This window comes from Armigeres subalbatus, chromosome 3, assembly GCF_024139115.2.
Source record: "Armigeres subalbatus isolate Guangzhou_Male chromosome 3, GZ_Asu_2, whole genome shotgun sequence".
Classification (NCBI taxonomy): domain Eukaryota; kingdom Metazoa; phylum Arthropoda; class Insecta; order Diptera; family Culicidae; genus Armigeres; species Armigeres subalbatus.
This window is the reverse complement of record NC_085141.1, coordinates 312,182,626-312,203,223: the sequence shown is the minus strand read 5'-3', so window position 1 is coordinate 312,203,223 and position 20,598 is coordinate 312,182,626. Positions and strand designations below refer to the sequence as shown.

Below are 20,598 nucleotides of genomic sequence, written 5' to 3'. Positions count from 1 at the left end.
CACGTTTTTATCAATTCGATTTTATGAAAGTACGTATGATTTCCAATGGAAAAGGTGCACGTCAATTTTTTTCTAGGTGCAGCCGTTTCTGAGATACAACGGTTTGAACATAAAGCACAACGATTTTTTAAACTTCCAGTCTTTTTTAATGTTTTTCAAATCTACTTAACATAGAATCAAATGTTACTGGAATCATCGATATTTATTGTCCTAGCAGAAAAGTAGCAACGTATCTTCACTCATATATCGATTGAGAAGTCATCTTAGTAACAATAGTAAAAACACTTATCAACCTTGTTTGTGACCGCGGTTGTATTAAAACAAGACGCCTACGCAAATTTGTTGTTCAAGGTGCAATTTAGAGACCGCTCCAAGGTACGATTTAGAGATATGACGTTCCGATGAACGGCACTATCTCCAAATGTTCATATAACTAGGCTTTGCGGGTGACATTGAATACAATAAAATCCATCATAGGGCAATAGTGGAATGTTTACTTCATGTAAAATTTATTTCATACACCAAACACAATTTTGTGTGACATTCATTATATTAAGCGTTTTGTATCAAATCTCGCATGCAAACTGATCAGAGAATATCATACTTGTTACACCAGCTCATATCTTTTTATGTATGGTGCCTAAGAAAACGACAGGCATCCCACCCCCCATAAGTGTTTGAGTAATATGTGTACGGCCGCCAAGACGAAGGAACAATTATGGATCAAAATCGTTTGAATGTAATCAATTCGGATAACTCTTGAAATTCAATAATTTGTAAGTAAAATCAGAATGTTATTAATATTTATCTTATTACAAACATGTTTTGAAAAAAGGTAAATATTAACATTCTGATTTGAATGAACTTTTCACCGTTATCCCGAGTATCCCCTACACCATGAATATCGCAAAACTCGTGATTACGGGTCATGTAATAATAAACTGCAATAAATTATATGTCAGCAGTAGGATAAACATGTCAATCAGGATTAATCGTTGATTGCTCCGCTGATTATCAATCGATAACAGTATAAAAATAATGACGATTTCTTTCACATAGAGCAAATAATCGAAATTTGATCTTATCAAAGCTTATCAAAAATTCCCTCAAACGTCTCTTAAAATTTTCAAGTAATTCTATAAATACAAGAACTTTAATACTACTTCTACCAGCTTTCAGCATGATGTTTGCACGGACGTTGATTTTCATTGGATTTCTAGCTGCAGGTATAATATTTAATACACTTTTAGAGTTGAATAATGTTGAAGTAATCGCAATATTTTAGCTTCTGCGTTGCCTTTGGATCATGCCAATTGGCAGCTGGTTCCCAATGCAAATGGGCACCTACACTTGGTGAATACCAACCCGTACAATTTGGCAGAGGTGGATCCCACAGAGCCGGAAGTGCACTTCAATCCGGAAACAGACATCATTTTCACATTGTTCACCAGAAGCAACCCAACTCAGGGTCAGGTTCTGCAAATCAACAACGCGGGATCCATAACCGGTTCGAATTTTAATCCCGCCCATCCGACTCGGTTCAGTATCCACGGTTGGAACAGCAATGGAAACCACTTTAAGAACACGGGAATCCGTAATGAACTGCTAGCCCGGGGTGACTTCAACGTGATTGTCGTGGACTGGGGCGTTGTTGCCATCAACCCGAATTACATTTCATCTCGCAACTTCGTGGGACCAGTCGGATTTGGGGTCGGCAGGTTGATCGATCGTCTGATCGAGCTAAGGGGAGCCAATGTGAACACCATTTATGCAATCGGATTCAGCTTGGGAGCTCACGTGGCCGGGAATGCCGGAAAGCATTTGAATGGCCGCTTGAATTCAATCATTGCGTTGGACCCTGCCGGACCGTTGTTCTCTGCCGGACAGAGTGATGCCGTATCGCCCCAGGATGGTCTTTATGTGGAAACCATCATGACCAACGCTGGACTGCTAGGTATCAATGTGCCACTGGGTCAAGCCAATTTCTATCCCAATGGAGGCCGAACTCAACCGGGATGTGGAATCGATGTTTCTGGAGCGTGCGCGCACGATCGTGCTCCTCACTTCTATATTGAGTCGATTCGGTCCTCGGTACCATTCCGATCGACAAGGTGTGCCAATCATAACGAAATTCTGAATGGAGTCTGCACGCCCAGTGGAGCAAATGCCAACATGGCCGGAGAACCGTCAAACTTTGGTCGTGGCGTTAATGGAATTTTCTTTTTGACAACTAACTCTGCAGCACCTTTTGCGCAGGGTTAGTAAAAGTAGGTTAGGTTTGATTTTTTTGTACAGAATAATGCATTTAATTGACACTCGATAGTTTCTCAAGTTGAATCCAGATTATAAGTAAAATTTAATTTAGTTAGTCCATATATAGAAATAAAAATAATGATGTATAAAAAATATCATAGTACATGTTTTATTTATTAGTCTGAAACTCTTTCCAAAGAATTATGGTGATTCCTTCCAAGGAATTTGAGAATTCCTTCCTCGGAGAGTTTTTGGCATTTCTTTCAAAAAATTTAGGGATTTTTTTTAGAAATTCTAGAAAATTTTTACCAAGAATTATGTGAAGGAAGTTCTGAGTTCTGAGAAATCTTCACCAGCTGAAAACTACTTTCTATTAGCTTTAGAAAGTCCATTCCAGAAATTATGGGAATTGCTTTCCAAAGATGTTGAGAGTTCCTTTATAAGAATTTCTAAAAATTCATCCAACTCGGGCATTCTCTCCCAGAAAATTGGAAAATTCCTTCCCAGTAATTCTTTTCCAGGAATTCTTCTTCAGAAATGCGGGGAATATTTGCATGATCCTCCCAAGAATCTTAAAGATCTTGTTTTCCGCAACACTAGCGACTTCCTTACAATGAATTCTATAGCACTCCTTAGGAAGACGGGGAATTCCTTCCCAGTAATTCGGGAAATTTCTTTCTAGGAATTCTGGGAATTTCGAACCAGAAATTCAGAAATTCAGAAAATCCTTCATGGAAAGTTCTTTTCCAGGAATTCTTGGAAAAAAAATAATTCTCTGAGCAATTCCAATTAATTCCATAATTTCCATTTGAAAGCTCTAGAGATTCCATTTAATTAGTTCCAGAAATTCCTTCCAAGGTTTGTAGATAATCCTCCTACTTACTCTAGAACTTCCCAAATAGGATTCCGGGGAACCTCTTCCCAGGAATTCGATGAATTTTATCCCCGGAATTTAAGGAATTTCTTCCGGGTCATTCCTCTCCAGGAATTCTGAGAATTAAATTCCAAGAGTTCGATGAATTCCTTCTATGAATTCGGTGATTTCTTAACCAGGAAATCTAGAAATAACTTAATTGGGACTTCTTAAGAACTTTAGGAATTCCTTCTCAGGGATTCCGGGAAAACTTTCTTAGAAATACTTCCGAGATTTTTGTAAATTTCTAAAAAAGAAATCTGAAAAAATATCACCAGGAATTCTAAGAATATCTTTCTAGGAAATCTAAGAATTTTCTTTAAACGGAATCTGAAAACTTTTTCAGGAAATTTGAGTATTATTTTTCTGGAATTTGCGGCATTCCTTTTTAAAAATGATGGGAATTCCTTTCCCAAAAATTTGAGAACTCCTTCCCAGTAAATCAGGAAATCTTCTTCCCGGGAGTTCCTGGAATTGCTTTACAGGAAGTTGGGTCCCAAAAGTATAATCGGATAATCAGAATGTCGGACAGTAATCCGGTGAAAATGGTTCTCGACAATGATCCGACGGGTGCACAGCGGACAAGGTGGATCGATCAGATGGAGGACGATTTGCGAACTGCGTGGTTGGCGAGTGCAGCCGTGGACCGAGCTGGAAAAGACTTTAATGTATTGCACAGGTCACTCCGGCCTTAGTATTTATTTAGAAAAATTCCTGCGGGATTCAAAGCAGCAGTTCCTTCTCATTTTTTTCAGGAATTTCTTCAAAATGTCCTCCAGGAATTGCTTCATCAAACCTTTCGGGAACTTCTATGGATATTCTAACATACACACCATCGAAATTTGCCGGATCAGCTTCTAGAGAAAATCTTGAGAAAATGGTATATCCGGAAGAATTTTTGAAGAAATTTCCGAGGGAATTTGTGAAAGAATTCTTGAAGTTAATTCAGTGGAAATTTCTGGAGGTTTTTTGGAGTATTTTCTCCGGAAGCTCCTTCCAGAAGCACCTTCAGGAATTCCTCCAAAAGTTCCTTCAAGAATTGAACATTCTGGAATTCCTCCGGAAGTTCCATCGGGCACTCCTCCGGAAGTTCCTTCAGGAATTTTTCTGGAAGATCTTTCAGGAATTCCTCCAGAAATTCCTCCAGGATTTCCTCCGCAAGTTCCTCCGGAAGTTTCTTCTGAAATTCCTCTGGATGTTCTTTACTAATTCTTCCAGAAGTTCTAACAAAAATTACTCCGGAAGATCCTTCAGGATTTTTTCTGAAAGTTTCTTCAGTTTTTTTTTCTGGAAGTTCCTTTAGGAGTCCCTCCGAAAGTTCCGTCAGGTATTCCTCCGGAAATTCCTTTAGGAATTCTTTCGGAAGTTCCAACAGAAATTCCTCTGAAAGTTCATTCAGGAATTAGTCCGGAAAATTCTATCAAGTTCCAGAAGTTCCTTCAGGATTTCATCCGGAATTTCTATCAGGAGTTACTCCAGGAATTCCACCGCAAGTTCCTTCAGGAATTCCTCCAGAATTCCTCTTGAAGTTCCTTCATGAATTCATCCATAAGTTCTTTCAAGCATTCCTCAAGAAGTTCCTTTCGGGATTCCTCCGGAATTTTTTGCTGGAATGCCTAAGGAAGTTCCTTCAAGAATTCCTATGAAAGATCCTCCAACAATTTTTCGAGAAAATCCTTCTGAATTCCTGCGGAAGTTTCTTCACAAATTTTTCCGGAAGTTCTTCCACGAATTCCTCCGGAAATGTTTCACGAATTTCTCCGGAGAAATTCTTCTAGAAGTTCTTTCAGGAATTCTTCTAGATGTTCCTTCAGGAATTCCTACGAAACTTCCTTCAAGAAGTCTTACAGGAATTCCTCCGAAAGTTCTTCACTAATTTCTCCAAAAGTTCCTTCAGAAATTCCTTCGGAAGTTCTTAGAATAATTCCTCCGGAAGTTTATACAGGAATTTCTCCGGAAGGCAGAAGTCCTCCGGAAGTTCATCATGAATTTTTCTAAAAGCTACTTCAGGAATTCCTCCGGTAGTTTTTACACGAATTCCTCCGGAAGTTCCTTCAGGCATTCCTCCGAAAGTTCCCTTAGGAATTCCTAGAGAAGTTTCTAAAGGAATTCCTCCGAAAGTTCTTTCAGTAATGTTTCGGAAGTTCCTTCAAGAATACCTCAAGAAGAATGATTAGGGATCGTTCAAAAATTACGTCCATCGTTTTTCGGCATTTTCAACCCCCCTCCCCCCCTCATGTCACAAACTGTCACAAATCATTGACCCCCCCCCCTCCCCCTGTACGTACATGTGTCATTTTTATTTTGGTGATTATTTAAGTTTTTCTTTTTCGTATACTACTTTTACAATAGCATAGTGAGTTATGTACCTTACTAACAGTTTGAATATATGTTTTTAAAATGCAAATTGTCCCTAAAATACTTTCAATTTTTTTTTTAGGGTGGACGTCACAAAAGACGAACCCCCCTCCCTCCCCCTGTCACAAACTGTCACAAAATTCCGACCCCCCTCCCCCCCTCAAACCTTGGACGTAATTTTTGAACGACCCCTTAGGGATTTTTTCGGAGGTTCCTACAGGAATTCCTCCGGAAGTTCCTTTAGCAATTCCTTCGGAAATTCCTTGCGGAATATATCCAGAAGTTCCTTCAGAAGCTCTGCTGGAAATTCTATCACGAATTCCTCCGAAAGTTCCTACAGGAATTCTTCAGGAAGTTCCTCTGGAGTTTCCTCCGGAAGTTTCTCCAGAAATTCCTCCGGAAGTTTCTCCAGAAACTTCAGGAAACTTCAGGATTTCCTCCGGAAGTTCCTCCAGGAATTCCTACGGAAGTTCCTTCCGGCATTCCCCCGGACGTTTCTCCAGGAATTCCTCCGGAAGTTTCTCCTGAAGATCCTTCAGAAATTCCTCCAAAAGTTCCTTCAGGAATTCCCCCAGAAGTTCCTTCAGGAATTCCCCCGGAAGTGCCTCCAGGAATTCCTCCGAAAGTTCCTCCGAAAGTTCCTTCAGGTTTTCTTTCGAAAGTTCCTCCAGGAATTGTTCCAAAAATGTCTTGTGAAGTTCCTTACTGAATTTTCTTCCTAAATTCCTCCGTAAGTCTTTCAGAAATTCCTCCGGATGTTGCTTCAGGAATGCTTCGGAAGCTCCCGAGGAATTCCCTAGAAGTTCCGGTAGGAGTTCCTCCCGTAGATAGACCAGGAATTCTTTTGAAAGTTCTAACAGGAATTCTTCATGAATTTCCTCCCGGAATTTCTCTGAAAGTTGTTTCAAGAATCGCTCGGGAAGTTCCTTCAAGTTGTCATGTGAAAATATATTCAGGTATTCAACCAAAATTCCTTCAGGAATTCATCCAGAAGTTCCTTTATAAATTTCTCCGAAGTTCTATGAGGAATTTCTTCGAGAGATGTATGGAATTCTTTCGGAAGATCTCTCAAGAATTCCTAGGGAAATTCATCCGCTAGTACCTGCAGGCATTCTACCAGAAGTTCTTTCTGTAATTATCTAAGAATTCCTGCGGAAAATGCTTCAGGAATTTCTCCAGAATTTACTCCAAGAATCCCTCCAGAAGAACATGCAGCAATTCCTCTTTGTAAAGCTTCTCCAAAAATTGATTGATTATTAATAAATTGCGGAGTATTTCTTTGAAATTCCTCGGAAAATTCATCCGTAAGTACCTGCATGATTTTTTTTTGAAATTCTTCCTGAAGTTCTGTGGGAAATTCCTTGGAAAGTTCCTTCAGAAGGTCCTCCGAGAAGTTTATCCAAGAATTGCTCGGGAAGTTCCTCCAGGAACTCCTTGAAAATATGAATCTTCCAGAGAAATTGCTGAAGAAACTTATGGAGAAATTCAAGGAGAAACTATTGGTGAAATTACTGAAAGAACTTCAGGAGGAATTTTTTAGGCAACTTCCGGAGGAATTCCTGGAAGAACTTCAGGAGGAATTTTTGAAGGAACTTCCAAAGAATTTCCGAAATAATTTCCGGAGGAATTCCTGTACGTACTTCCGTAGGTATTGTTGAAGGAACTTTCAGATAAATTCCTGAATGAACTTCTGGAGGAATTCATGAAGGAACTGCCTGGGGAATTCCTGAAGCTACTTCCGTTGAAACTCCTTTTTATAGACGCCCTTTTGTTCTATGACCAAGTGTTGAGCAGACGAAGTGGAGAAAACGATAGCGCGAAAACAGTTGTGATATGCGAGGCGATGAGTAGAGATAATTGGAGAACTGTCTCGGTTGATGGTTCAGAATAGACTACATGTCTAATTTATTTTTTATGCTTTTCGTTCGTTTAAGCCGATCGAGACGATCGGAATCGATACGTCAAATGACGTTGACATTTGATGGAGCATGAAATGCACCGGTATCTATCAATCCTTCCCTCTAACAAAAATAATTCATGTTCAGACCGAAACTTTTTCAAATCGAGTAACTTAATAATTGAATTCAAAATCGAAATTTTTGCATTGCCTTATACAGGGGTTAGGCAAAATGATTGAGATAGGCAAAATTTGGCCCAAATTCAAATACTTATAACTTTTTGAAAAATTGATGAAATTGGACAAAACCGGAAGCATTCGACGGCAAATTTAGTCAAGATTTAGGAACATGCACGATAACGAATACTGGTCATCGGACACCGGAGATGTTCCGGATTTTCGGAGGCCATGTCAAAAACACATTTTTTTTGCAGCTCGTATTTTTGTGTGGTTTGAAGTTACATCGATAAACACTATTTTCTTAGAAACTAGATCTTATTGAAAATTGAATGCGGGCTGTTGTGCTAAGATCCGTTGAAAAACATCCGAGATATGGCCATTTCAGTAAACCTGGTTCCGGATACTATGGTCAATTATGTATATCCCTCCAATCACGTATGTATTATCCGGTACCATATCAATATTGGTATCAAACTTCAAGATTTTTCATGGAGATGCTTCAGGAAGCATATTCAGGACGATCAGTTGCCCTGACCGCTCTGTGGTAGGTTCCAGGTGCCCCGGTGGAAGTGGGCAATTTGAAAAACGTTCAGAACCCTATCAATATGGGTATCGAACTTCAAGATTTTTCATGAAGATGCTTCAGGAAGCATATTCAGGACGATCAGTTGCCCTGACCACTCTGTAGTAGGTTCCAGGTGCCCCGGGGGAAATGGCCAATTTGAAAAACGTTCAGAACCCTATTAATTTGGGTATCAAACTTCAAGATTTTTCGAGGTGATACTTTTAAATGCATTTTAGAACCAGCAGCTGTCATGACCACTCTGTAGTAGGTTCCAGGTGTCCTGGGGAAGTGGCCAATTTGCAAAATGTTCGAAACCACATCAAAATGAGTATCAAAGTTCAAGGTTTTCATGGAGATGCATTTGGACTCTCCTGTCGAATAGAGTTCGCCGCAGCACGAAGTTGACCATCTACAAAACGCTCATTAGACTGGTCTGCCTCTATGGCCACGAAAGTTGGATGTTGCTGGCGAAGGACCAACGCGCCCTTGGAGTTTCCGAATGGAAAGTGTCGCGGACCATCTATGGTGGGGTGCAGATGGAAGACAATAGAGGTGGTGGTGGAGGTCAAAGTTGTAACTGTTAGGAGAACTACCCACATGGTACAATTTTGGTGGTTACGGTGGGCCGGGCAAGAAGCCAGAATGTCAGACGATAACCCGATTGAGATGATGCTTCGATAATAATCCGACCGGTACAAGAAGAAGAGGCGTGCAGCGGTCATGGTGGATCGACCAAGTGGAACGCGACCTGCGGATCTTTCGCAAAAATGAAAAACAGACGTCATATTCAGGATTTGTCATCATATCAACAAATACCTTGTCTTCCAAAATAATTTGATAATCGGCAGGCTTTTCCCTTAAGTGCCATAATAGGACCATGGCCATGTCAAGATATAGCACCCCACACAATTGCTAAGTCATGCCTTCGACCTGCTGCTATTGATGGCAGGCCATCTTACACTTGGTCGATCCACCGTGACCGCATCGCGCCTCTTCTTCTTGTACCGGTCGGATAATTATCGAGCACCATCTCAATCGGGTTGTCGTCTGACATTCTGGCTACATGCCTGGCCCACCGTAACCACCAAAATTGTACCGTGTGGTAGTTCTCCTAACAGTTACAACTCGTGGTTCATTGGCCTCCACCACCACCTCCATTGGCTTCCATCTGCACCCCACCATAAATAGTCCACAACACCTTCCATTCGGAAACTCCAAGGGCGCGTTGGTCCTTCGCCAGCAACATCCAACTTTCGTGGCCATAGAGGCCGACCAGTCTAATGAGCGTTTTGTAGATGGTCAACTTCGTGCGGCGGCGAAATCTATTCGACAGGAGAGTCCAAAAGCATCTCCATGAAAAACCTTGAACTTTGATAATGAGTGTTGAGTATTTGATATGGTTTCGAGCATTTTGAAAATTGGTCACTTTCCCAAGACATCTGGAACCTACTACAGAGTGGTTAGAGCATCTGATCATCCTGAATATGCTTCCTGAAGCATAGAAGAAGAAGAAGACCACTACTACATAGTGGTCAGGGCAACTGATCGTCCTGAATATGCTTCCTGAAGCATCTCCATGAAAAATCTTGAAGTTTGATACCCGTATTGATAGGGTTCTGAACGTTTTTCAAATTGGCCACTTCCCCCGGGGCACCTGGAACCTACTACAGAGTGGTCAGGGCAACTGATCGTCATGCATATGCTTCATGAAGCATCTTCATGAAAAATCTTGAAGTTTGACACCCATATTGATAGGGTTCTGAACGTTTTTCAAATTGGTCACTTCCTCCGGGGCACCTGGAACCCTTTACAGAGTGGTCAGGGCAACTGATCGTCCTGAATATGCTTCCTGAAGCATCTCCATGAAAAATCTTGAAGTTTGACACCCATATTGATAGGGTTCTGAACGTTTTTCAAATTGGCCACTTCCCCCGGGGCACCTGGAACCTACTACAGAGTGGTCAGGGCAACTGATCGTCCTGAATATGCTTCCTGAAGCATCTCCATGAAAAATCTTGAAGTTTTATACCCATATTGATAGGGTTCTGAACGTTTTTCAAATTGGCCACTTCCCCCGGGGCACCTGGAACCTACTACAGAGTGGTCAGGGCAACTGATCGTCATGCATATGCTTCATGAAGCATCTCCATGAAAAATCTTGAAGTTTGATACCAATATTGATATGGTACCGGATAATATATACGTGATTGGAAGGATATACATAATTGACCATAGTATCCGGAACCAGGTTTACTGAAATGGCCATATCTCGGATGTTTTTCAACGGATCTTAGTGCAACCGCCCGCATTCAATTTTCAATAAGATCTAGTTTCTAGGAAAATAGTGTTTATCGATGTAACTTCAAACCACACAAAAATACGAGCGGCAGAAAAAATGTGTTTTTGACATGTCTCCGAAAATCCGGAACATCTTCGGTGTCGGGTGGCCAGTATTCGTGACCGTGCATGTTCCTAAATCTTGACTAAATTTGCCGTCGAATGCTTCCGGTTTTGTCCAATTTCATCAATTTTTCAAAAAGTTATAAGGATTTGAATTTGGGCCAAATTTTGCCTATCTCAATCATTTTGCCTAACCCCTGTATACACATTTTAACTATAGTCATACTCATCACTGCGGTTTATTTTCCTGGAACGTTTTGATCGCCGAGGTTCCATTTGATCGGATACGGAAGCTAGATGTCTTCGCTTCCTGCCTCCATTTGGAGTAACTTCTTTCACGCCCATGGGCGGCTCTTCATTTGGAGGCACCGAGTTGTCTGGTAGTACATCATCTTCGTCTCTGTTCGTGACCAAAACGTTCGGCCGTTGCCATGGTTCTGAATTTCTACATATCCTGAGCTGCGTCCTGTGGGCCATTGCTTCCACGTTTCAAAAACATATCAGAAACTTATTTTGAGAAAATTTTTAATAAACGTTGCTTTTATCCATCTGGATGGATACTGGGGATTTTTATTTTTGTACCACACTTCATCTCCAGCCATCAGGTTATCAAGAGCATCCGGGATTCTCCCGCAGTGATGTTCATGATAATCATCCTTTGGTTGTGGTACGTCAATATTTCTTTTGAAATGGTTTTTAGGATTAATCAAATCTAAAACCGTCTTTGGTTTATATGATAATATTCTTTCAGATGGGTAATGTCCATATTTCGTTAGGTTATAGTTTCTAAAATTAAACAAAAATAAATTTATCTGGTCCTCCAGATCTAACTCCGAGATATCTGGGTCTAAAAGGAACCTTTTGAGGACTTCTTTCACAGTTCTGACCAACCTTTCAGCTTTCCCATTACTTGATGGATTATAAGGCGGACTTTTCATAACTTTTATTCCTTGTCTCTGTAGAAAGCTTACAAATGTCCAAGAATTGAAAGGAGGACCATTGTCCGAGACCAAAACATCTGGCAAACCGTAACGTGAAAAATAAACCACCAACTTTTTTAAAACCTTTCTACATTCTGTGCCCTGTTTCATCCATTCTATTTCGATCCATTTAGAAAAACTATCAACAATCAGTAGGTAAGTGTGGCTTTTAAAAAAGAAAAAATCAATATGTATTCTGCTGAAAGGTTTTGTAGTCGGTATCCATTTGGATGATTCCGTAGGTTTATGAACTATTGCCATACTATTGCAAGAAAAACATTCATTTACGTATTTTTCAATATCTGCATTTATACCAAACCAATACACCGTACTTCGTGCAAGTTGCTTCATTTTTATTATTCCCGAATGATTAGCATGTAATAGTTTTAAAATTTCCTTTTGAAAGACGTTTGGTATGACCACTCTGCTTTTAAAAAGAAGACATTCATCTACTATTTCTAAATCCAAATAATTTGAATAAACATCTATGTATGGTTTTTCTACTTTTTCGGGCCAGCCATCACGTAAATAATTTAATATTTTCTGCAAAAATGCATCCGTTTTAGTTGCTTTGGCTATGGACTCAAAATCAATAGGCATTTCTTTACTAAAGTTGATATTTTTTATTGCATCCGTGTCCAAATGTTCAGGAACTTCCTGCTGTAAAGGAAATCTTGAACAGAAATCGTTGCCTAATTTTTGTGATGGCCTATAAAAATATCAAAATAGTAAATCGTCAAATCTAAAACATATCGTTGCAGTCTTGTTACATAAATAGAGTTTTTACCCTCTTTACCGAAGATATCTACTAGAGGTTTGTGATCAGTATACACGATAAAATGTTGACCGTATAGGTACTTGTGGAACTTCTTGATAGTGCAAACTAAAGCCAATGCCTCCGAATGCAAAATAGCGTACTTTTTTGTGCGGAATTTAGGGTGGAAGAGGTAAAACTAATTGGTTTCTCTTTCCCATTTACAACATGAGCTATTAAGCCTCCCAAACCATAGCCTGATGCATCTGAAACTACTACCATACGTTTCCTGGGGTCGTAAAATTCTAAATAAATTGTATTGATTAGCATATTTTTACTCGCAATAAAGGCTTTTTGACAATTATCGTCCCAGACGAATTTTACGCTATTTTTTAGAACGTTGTACAACGGATAAAGCTTTGAGGACATATTTGGTATAAATTTATGGTAGTAATTTAATAATCCCAGAAAAGATTTCAGCTCCGTTTCATTTTTCGGAGCATTTGCATTTTCTATAGTCGATATTTTATCTGAACAAGGCATTAAACCTCTTTCACTGATAGCATGTCCAAGATGTGTTAGCTGTGTAACAAAAAGTTTGCACTTCTCGAAATTCACCTTTATGTTAGCCTTTGCTAAACGTTCTAACACAATTAAAAGTTTCTTTCTGCACTCTTCAGGGGTCTTTCCAGCAATAAGCACATCGTCCAGGTAGCATGACACATTTTCAATATTTTCCAGTACCTTATCCATAACTTTTTGAAAAATAGAAGCACTAGAAGTGGCTCCTTGAGGTAATCGATTGTATCTATATAAACCTTTCATAGTATTGATGACCACAAATTTCTTGGACCTAATCGTTAACTCCAGTTGGGTATATGCACCTTCCAGGTCAAGGGCGCAAAAAACCTTGCAACCTGCCAAACTTGCAAAAATATCTTGTGAAGTGGGCAAAGGATATGTGTTTGGAACAATAGCTTTATTTATGGACACCTTGCAATCAATAACCAATCGAATTTCGTTATTTTTTTTTTTTTTCATTACTATAATAACCGGTGAAGCCCACTCACTGGTGTCTATTTTAGTAATGACTTTCTCTCTCTCCAGTACGTAGTATCTAGATACGTAGATACTCTGTCCTTTAATCTATAAGGGACATCGTATGCTTTTTTAAATATAGGAACCTCATCCTTCATTGCAAGTTCGGCTTTAAATCCCTCGATTGGCGATGAAAAATTTTTCGTGAACACATTTTCAAATTTGTTTTTAAGCTCATTTACAGTAATTTTACCTGCTTCTTCTTTTAATTGATTGATATTTAGGGAATTTGTAAAAAAAAATTCTCCAATTTGGATAAAACACATCAAGCCAAGTTCGCCCTAAAAGCGGATGAAAATCGTTTTCGCAATCCAAAACCAACAGTTGTAACTGGGCTTCTGTACCATTAAATTTGACTGAAACCGTTGCTTCTCCTTCAATTTTCGATTTGGAACCGTTTACGACCATCAGAGGTTCGCTGTATTTTCTCAACGGGTTGTCAAACTTCGAAAAATACTTTTTTTTACTCATAACTGACACAGATGTGCCACAATCCACTTCCATTTCCAGACCTTTGCCTTCAACTTCCACTTGCACTAAGCAAGGATTGCTTATTTTGTTGATAGATACAACACACATACATTCTAGATTACCTGAGTCATTATCCTCGTCTTCATCATCGTCCTTTGTTCGCATTCTTTCCACCATCTCCGTGATATGTCTGTCGGCAGACGGTCCAGGCCTGTATGACTCAACTAAATTTACTGCATCCCGATTCAAGTTTTTCAACTTGAAACACTTCTTCCGGATGTGGCCCTTAATTCCGCAGAAATTACAGATCATTTGCGAGTAATCGGGTCTAGGCCACTGTCGTTGGCCGTCAGACTGTCTCTCATGATGACGAAAATTCCGCGATCCATGTCCACCTCTATATGTTTGTTGTGGCCTTTCAGACGGTCTTACTCCTAAGCGATTTTTCACTGGTCCTCTGTTGCTCACTTCTCCTACGTTGTTGCCCAAACTAGGATATCTCCCCCTAAATGAGTACACTTGAGACAATCTTCTAGCTGCTATACCTAAGGGCTCATGTGGTCCATTGTTCATAGCTGCCACCATGCTTGGAATCTCCATAGCTGATTGATTAGCTGTTCCCGCGTATGCTCGAGCAACCTCCCAGGTGGCCTCGCATTAGTTGAAGATAATTTGTCTTCACTCAACAGTCTTTGTCTCAATTTTTTGTCGCTAATACCGACAATAAGCCGGTCCAAAATAGCTACCTCTTTAAAATTTTCAAAACCACAATATTCTGCCTGAAGCTTTAAATTTAATATAAAATCTTCGGTACTTTCCTCAGGACCCTGTACCCTGGTACTAAACTTGTACCTTTGTACCAAATCCGGGTCAATTTTGTCCAAGCGATTTTTGAGTTTTGCAATAATGTCATCTAGAGCCGCTTCTTCGAAATTTAGGAATTCCTAAATGAACTTTCGGAGGAATATCTTTGGGAGCTTCCGGAGAAATTTCTGAAGGAACTTCCGGAGGTATATCTGATAGATCTTATTGAGGAATTCCTGAAGGAGCTTCAGGATGAATTCCAAAAGAAACTTCTGGAGGAATTTTCGAAGATTTTTTTGTAGAAATTTTTGAAAGAACTTACGGAGGAATTCCATAACAAACTTCCCGATGAATTCCTAATTGAACTTCTGGACAAATTCCCGATAGAATTTCCGGAAGAATGCTGGAAGAAACTTCTGAATCAATTCCTGATCAAACTTCCGGAGTGATTGCTTATATTATCCTTTGATTATATATTGAATCAATATAATAATTATTGATATTTCATGATTATTTACAGAACATTTCATGTAGGAACTTTTGGAATTATTGGATGATTTTTTTAAGAACTCCCAGAGAATTTTAATGCGTAATAGGCTTACGCAGACTATCGACGCACAGGGCTACTTCAGAGAAACTAACCGAGAGACATTGGACGGTATTCTACATGAAATTTCTGGGACAATTCCTAGTATCTTCTGAGGAAGTGGCTTGGAGTGTTCAAGTTTGGGAGGAATTTTCGGAGACATTCCCTGGGGTAAATTGTCCTAGGAGAGAATATCTTGGAGAACTTCTTGGTTGAATTTTCGAAGGAACTTTTGTAGAATTTTCCTGAGGAACTACTGAAGTTGCTAAGAAATTCATCAGGAAATTTTCTGGGTAATTTTTCAATCGAACTCATGAGGGAACTCTTGGGGCGATCATGGGGAAACTTACGAATTGTTTCCTGGAATTTTATAAAACTATTCCGAAGTAATTCTTGGGTAAAATTCCGAAACAATTCCTAGAAGAGAGATTAAATATCTTGAAATTTTCTTGATGACTTTCAAAAAAAAATTCCCAATAGAATTTCTGAGGAATCCCTGGTAGAATATTCGGTGAATTGCTGGAAAAATCTCTTCGGAGTTTCCTAGTTTAACTTTTTTATGAGTAAAGTCTAGAATTATTCATGGTGGAATTTGAAAAAGAATTCATGGTGATTTTCGATAAACTAACTGTAAAGTGTGCATTTTGATATTTTATCAATTTTTTGCCTTTCTCGTACAACAAAGTTGTACCAGAAGGCTATAATTTCACTCCAAAAGCCAAATTTTGATAGAAGGCTCGGAGACCCATAGTGTTATATACCAATAGACTCAGCTAAACTGAGTAAATGTCCGTCTGTGTGTGTGTGTGTGTGTGTGTGTGTGTGTGTGTGTTGGTGTGTGTGTGTGTGTGTGTGTGTGTGTGTGTGTGTGTGTGTGTGTGTGTGTGTGTGTGTGTGTGTGTGTGTGTGTGTGTGTGTTTTTTTTTTCAAGGGTAAAAGGCCATCAAAAATCTGCGCGACAGACACCCCGCGCACCCACACTATGCGCGCGGGCGAACAGGGAGGGGCTCCTCCGACCTGCTAAATGTGCCTCCGGATAAACCGGGTCCCTTATCCTCCTTGCCTCGATCCCCCAGGACCACTGGATGCTGCGACTACTTGGGGGCTGTGCTCATGCACTTCTTCTAAAATTCCGGCCCCTAGCTTAGGCTAGTTCGCCGACTGGCTTGCTGAGATCCACTGCTACATTGTCTCGATCCTCGGCGGTCGTGCCGCAAACTTCATCACTCGAATCCTCCTGACTTCCCCGGCGTCGAGGTTGGTCCACCAGTTCCGGTGAAGGAAACTTCCGCACTGATGGTGCCCCGACTACCGGCGGCTATCGCAGGGGACGCTTTCGCGCATTGCGCCGACTTCGTCTTCGGGTTGCAGAGGTGGTCCGACAGTTCCGGTGGTGGATAACGTCCGCACTGGCGGTGCCCTACATACCCGAAGCACTTCCTTCTTCTTTCTTCTTTCTTCAGCAGGTTGACTGATCGAGTGCCGAAGTCGGTCCGACGATTCCGGTTGGCAGAAAACTTCCGGTTCACCGGCGCCCCGACGACCCGAGGCCAACACTGCTCACTATGCTGGATTTTCCTCCGAGCCGACGCTTGTTTGCTGGTCCCTTCTCCATCTACGCTGCAGCTCTGACAATATTTGCCTCACGACTCTGCTTACCACATTCCACGTATCTTCATCGTGACACATTCGCTCTGCGATGTTGTCCACGCTTAGGGCAGGCATTTCTCTACGTGCTTCCGCAAACCTCGGACAATCGAATAACACGTGCTCTGGAGTCTCCTCTACGTTGATACACGCCGGGCAGAATGGCGATGACGCATGGCCACATCGGTGCAGATATTGGCGGAAACAACCGTGTCCGGATAGGAACTGAGTGAGGTGAAAGTTCACCTCTCCATGCTCCCTGTTCACCCACATCGACACATTGGGGATGAGCCGGTGGGTCCACCTTCCATTGTCTGCATTGTCCCACTCCTGCTGCCACTTCACCATTGAGTCCAGTCTCATCGTCTCCCTCACATCTCTGGTACCTCTCCGTTGGCAGCACTGATATCCTCTGCTAGTGTTATGAAGAATGGGATCATCCCGGGATAACACAAGCAGCCTCCGAAGAAATGGTTCGGTACGCACTCGCCACTCGAATGGCCATTAGACGAAACACGCTATTCAACTTCCTGCGATTACGTTTCGTCTTGAGCGCAGCTCCCCAGGCTGGAACGCCGTACCTAAGTATTGAGGATGATACGATCGCCAGAAGACGCCTACAGCTGCCTCTCGGTCCGCCAACGTTCGGCATGATCCTAGCAAGCGCACTGACCATCTTTGCCGCCTTCTCGCAGGAATAGTCGACATGGGTGTTGAAATTCAAACGGTCGTCGATCATCACTCCTAGATGTCTCAAAGCCCGCACGGACGGTATGTCGTGCTCTCCGACGATAATCTGCATTCGCTGTATGATTCGGCAGTTGCTGACCAGCATCACTTCCGTTTTGTGGTGAGCAAGCTGCAGCTTGACCCCATTCATCCAGTTTTCAACTGCGTCGGTCGTCTCCGCCACCAGCATATCTACCTCTTCCAGCGACTCTCCGGTTATCGTTAGAACGACATCATCCGCGAATCCGAAGATCTGCACGCCTTTGGGCAACTTCAGCTTTAGCACTCCGTTGTACATAACGTTCCACAGCATTGGGCCAAGTATGGAGCCTTGCGGAACACCCGCCGTAACCCTAATCGACTTCTGCCCCGAGTTCGTATCGTAGACCAGAATCCGGTTTTCGAAGTAGCTCTTAAGGATTCTACACAAATAGCCAGGAACCCGCATTCCATGCAGCGCTACGGCGATGGCCTCCCAGCTGGCACTGTTGAACGCGTTTTTGACGTCAATTGTTACTACGGCGCAGAACCGATTGCCGCACCTCTTTTTCTTGGATGCTTTCTCTGCAACTTCAACGACCGCCTTAATTGCATCCACCGTCGATCTGCCTTTTCGGAATCCAAACTGCTTCTCCGACAAGCCGATCTCACCCTCCGTGAACTGCGTCAGTCTGTTAAGGATAATCCTTTCCAGAAGCTTCCCCAGTGTATCCAGCAGGCATATGGGCCTATACGAGGCTGGACTCCCCAACGGTTTTCCTGGTTTCGGCAGTAACACCAGTTTCTGAATCTTCCACTTATTCGGAAAGTGACCATCTGCTAGGCATTTCTGCAGCACCATCCTGAACAAATCTGGAAACGCCAGTATCGCAGTTTTTAAAGCCACGTTTGGAATTCCATCCGGACCCGGAGCTTTCTTCTTCTTCAGACCTTTCGCCACTGATGACAGCTCGTCGTTGGAGACTTGCATACCTGCAATGGTGACACGGTCTTCATCTTCGTACGGTGCAGGCGGCCACATCGTAGAATCATGTTGCGGGAAAAGACCGTCCACGATGATCTTCAGCTTGTCCGGACACATCTCCGCTGGCGTCGCTGGACCCTTGATTTTCGTTATTGCCACCCGATAAGCATTGCCCCAAGGATCAGCGTCAGCTTCTTGGCACAACTGCTTGAAGCAGTTGGACTTGCTGACTTTGATCTCCCGTTTGAAAGCCGCTCTAGCTTCACGGAAAACTATCTTACGTTCTTCTCTTACCGTTTCAGACCTTGCCCTCTGAAAACGTCTCCTGGCCCTGAGACAGGCAGCACGAAGATTGGCAAGAGATTCGTTCCACCAGTAATTTGGGCGTCGGCTGTCTAATGGCTCCAGTTTTCTTGGCATCGACGCATCGCAAGCCCTCGCTAACGTTTCCGTCAGTTCATCTGCTTCCAGATTTATTGCGCCGCTGTCAACTCGAAGTGCTTCGATGAAAAGCTCCTTGTCAAAGTCCTTCGTTTTCCATCTTCGCCCGGTAGTCCTTATCCCTCTCCGCGTCGTCGGTAGCCGTGTTCCAACACTATACCGGATAGCTTGGTGATCACTATGAGTGTAGTCCTCACAAACTCTCCAGTTCATGTTTCTCACCAGCGACGGGCTGCAAAACGTCACGTCAATGATGGACTCCCTGCTGTCTCTGCGAAATGTACTAACGGTACCTTCGTTGCACAGTCTGACTTCCAGCTTTGCAAGCGCCTCCAGCAAACTGTAACCTCTGGCGTTGGTCAGCCTGCCCCCCAATCCACTGCCCAAGCATTGAAGTCGCCTTCGATGATTGCGGGTTTAAGGCCGATCAGCTTCTCCGTGAGTGCATCCAGCACCCTGTTATACTGCTCTAAAGTCTATGCGTAGCAGCTACACACGAAGATCCCGTTGATTTTGGCGACAACAAAACCTTCGTTAGAGCTGTCTACCACCTCTTGGATAGGGAATCTGCCCATCACTTGGATAGCCGCAATCCCCGTAGCATCCGCCACCCAGTTGCCGTTGTCAGAAGGGATCCGGTACGGCTCAGCAATAATTGCCACGTCGCACATTGCTTCTGTTGTCGACTGCCACAACAGCTGCTGTGCGGTGTCGCAATGATTGAGATTCAACTGGATGATCTCCATTAATCTCGGCCCGCCATCGCCTTCTTGTATGCAGGGCATTGGAAGCCACCCGTCGTATGGTCGTTTCCGTCCTCCGGTTTGCAGAGCAGGCATCGCGGTTGCTTCGTACAGTCCCTAGCAACGTGTCCTTCTTCGCCACATTTTCTACATAGACCGGATCTATCCGGACCTTTGCAGTTTCGCGCCTGGTGTCCAAACGCCATGCATTTGAAGCATCTCTCCATCTCTTTGGTGACCCGCGGAGTGAGTCTCAACGGGCACACCGACCATCCGACTTTCACCTTGCCCACCTCCACCATTTTGTTGGCAGCAACTGCTGGTAATCGTATCGCTGCTACTTGTGTACCACCGTACGCTTTCCTAAGCCGGATCGTCATCTGCACCTCACTCAGCATACATTGTGAGACAAGAGCCTCCCTCAGTTCGTCTTCCGACGTAATCTCGTCCAGGTCTCTGCACTCGACTACTGCTTCCTGTGTAAGAGCTCTTACGTTTGCTTCACTGCCCAAGGAATTGGCAACGAGCTCCCGGAAGGCCGAGCTTTTGATTGTTGGATCTTTCTTCAGCTCGAACAGCAACTCCCCTTTCTGGGTATCCCTAGTCCTCACTACTTTTTTACCCAAGTTCTTGAGCTCCGGGATTCCTTATGATTGCTGCATACGTCGTCCTATCGCTTGCTTTGATTATTAGGGCGTCACCATTGACCCTCCCCCGAGGAGATTGACGTGTTTCTTTCTTATTCTGTTCCCTTTTCTTTTCCACAGTCACCTTCTGCTTCTTCCTCTTCTCTCGCTGGCTTTCTACGGTTTGCC

General features: G+C 42.4%; 1 protein-coding gene across 1 annotated transcript; it reads left to right on the top strand.

Annotated features, from left to right (window-relative positions):
* The first annotated feature begins 1,183 nt into the window (after nucleotides 1-1,183).
* LOC134220787 (phospholipase A1 member A-like) lies at nucleotides 1,184-2,262 on the top strand. Its single transcript, XM_062699888.1, has 2 exons — nucleotides 1,184-1,226; nucleotides 1,286-2,262. The coding sequence occupies exons 1-2, from the start codon at nucleotides 1,184-1,186 to the stop codon at nucleotides 2,260-2,262; spliced, it is 1,020 nt and encodes a 339-aa protein (XP_062555872.1).
* The last annotated feature ends 18,336 nt before the right edge of the window (nucleotides 2,263-20,598 follow it).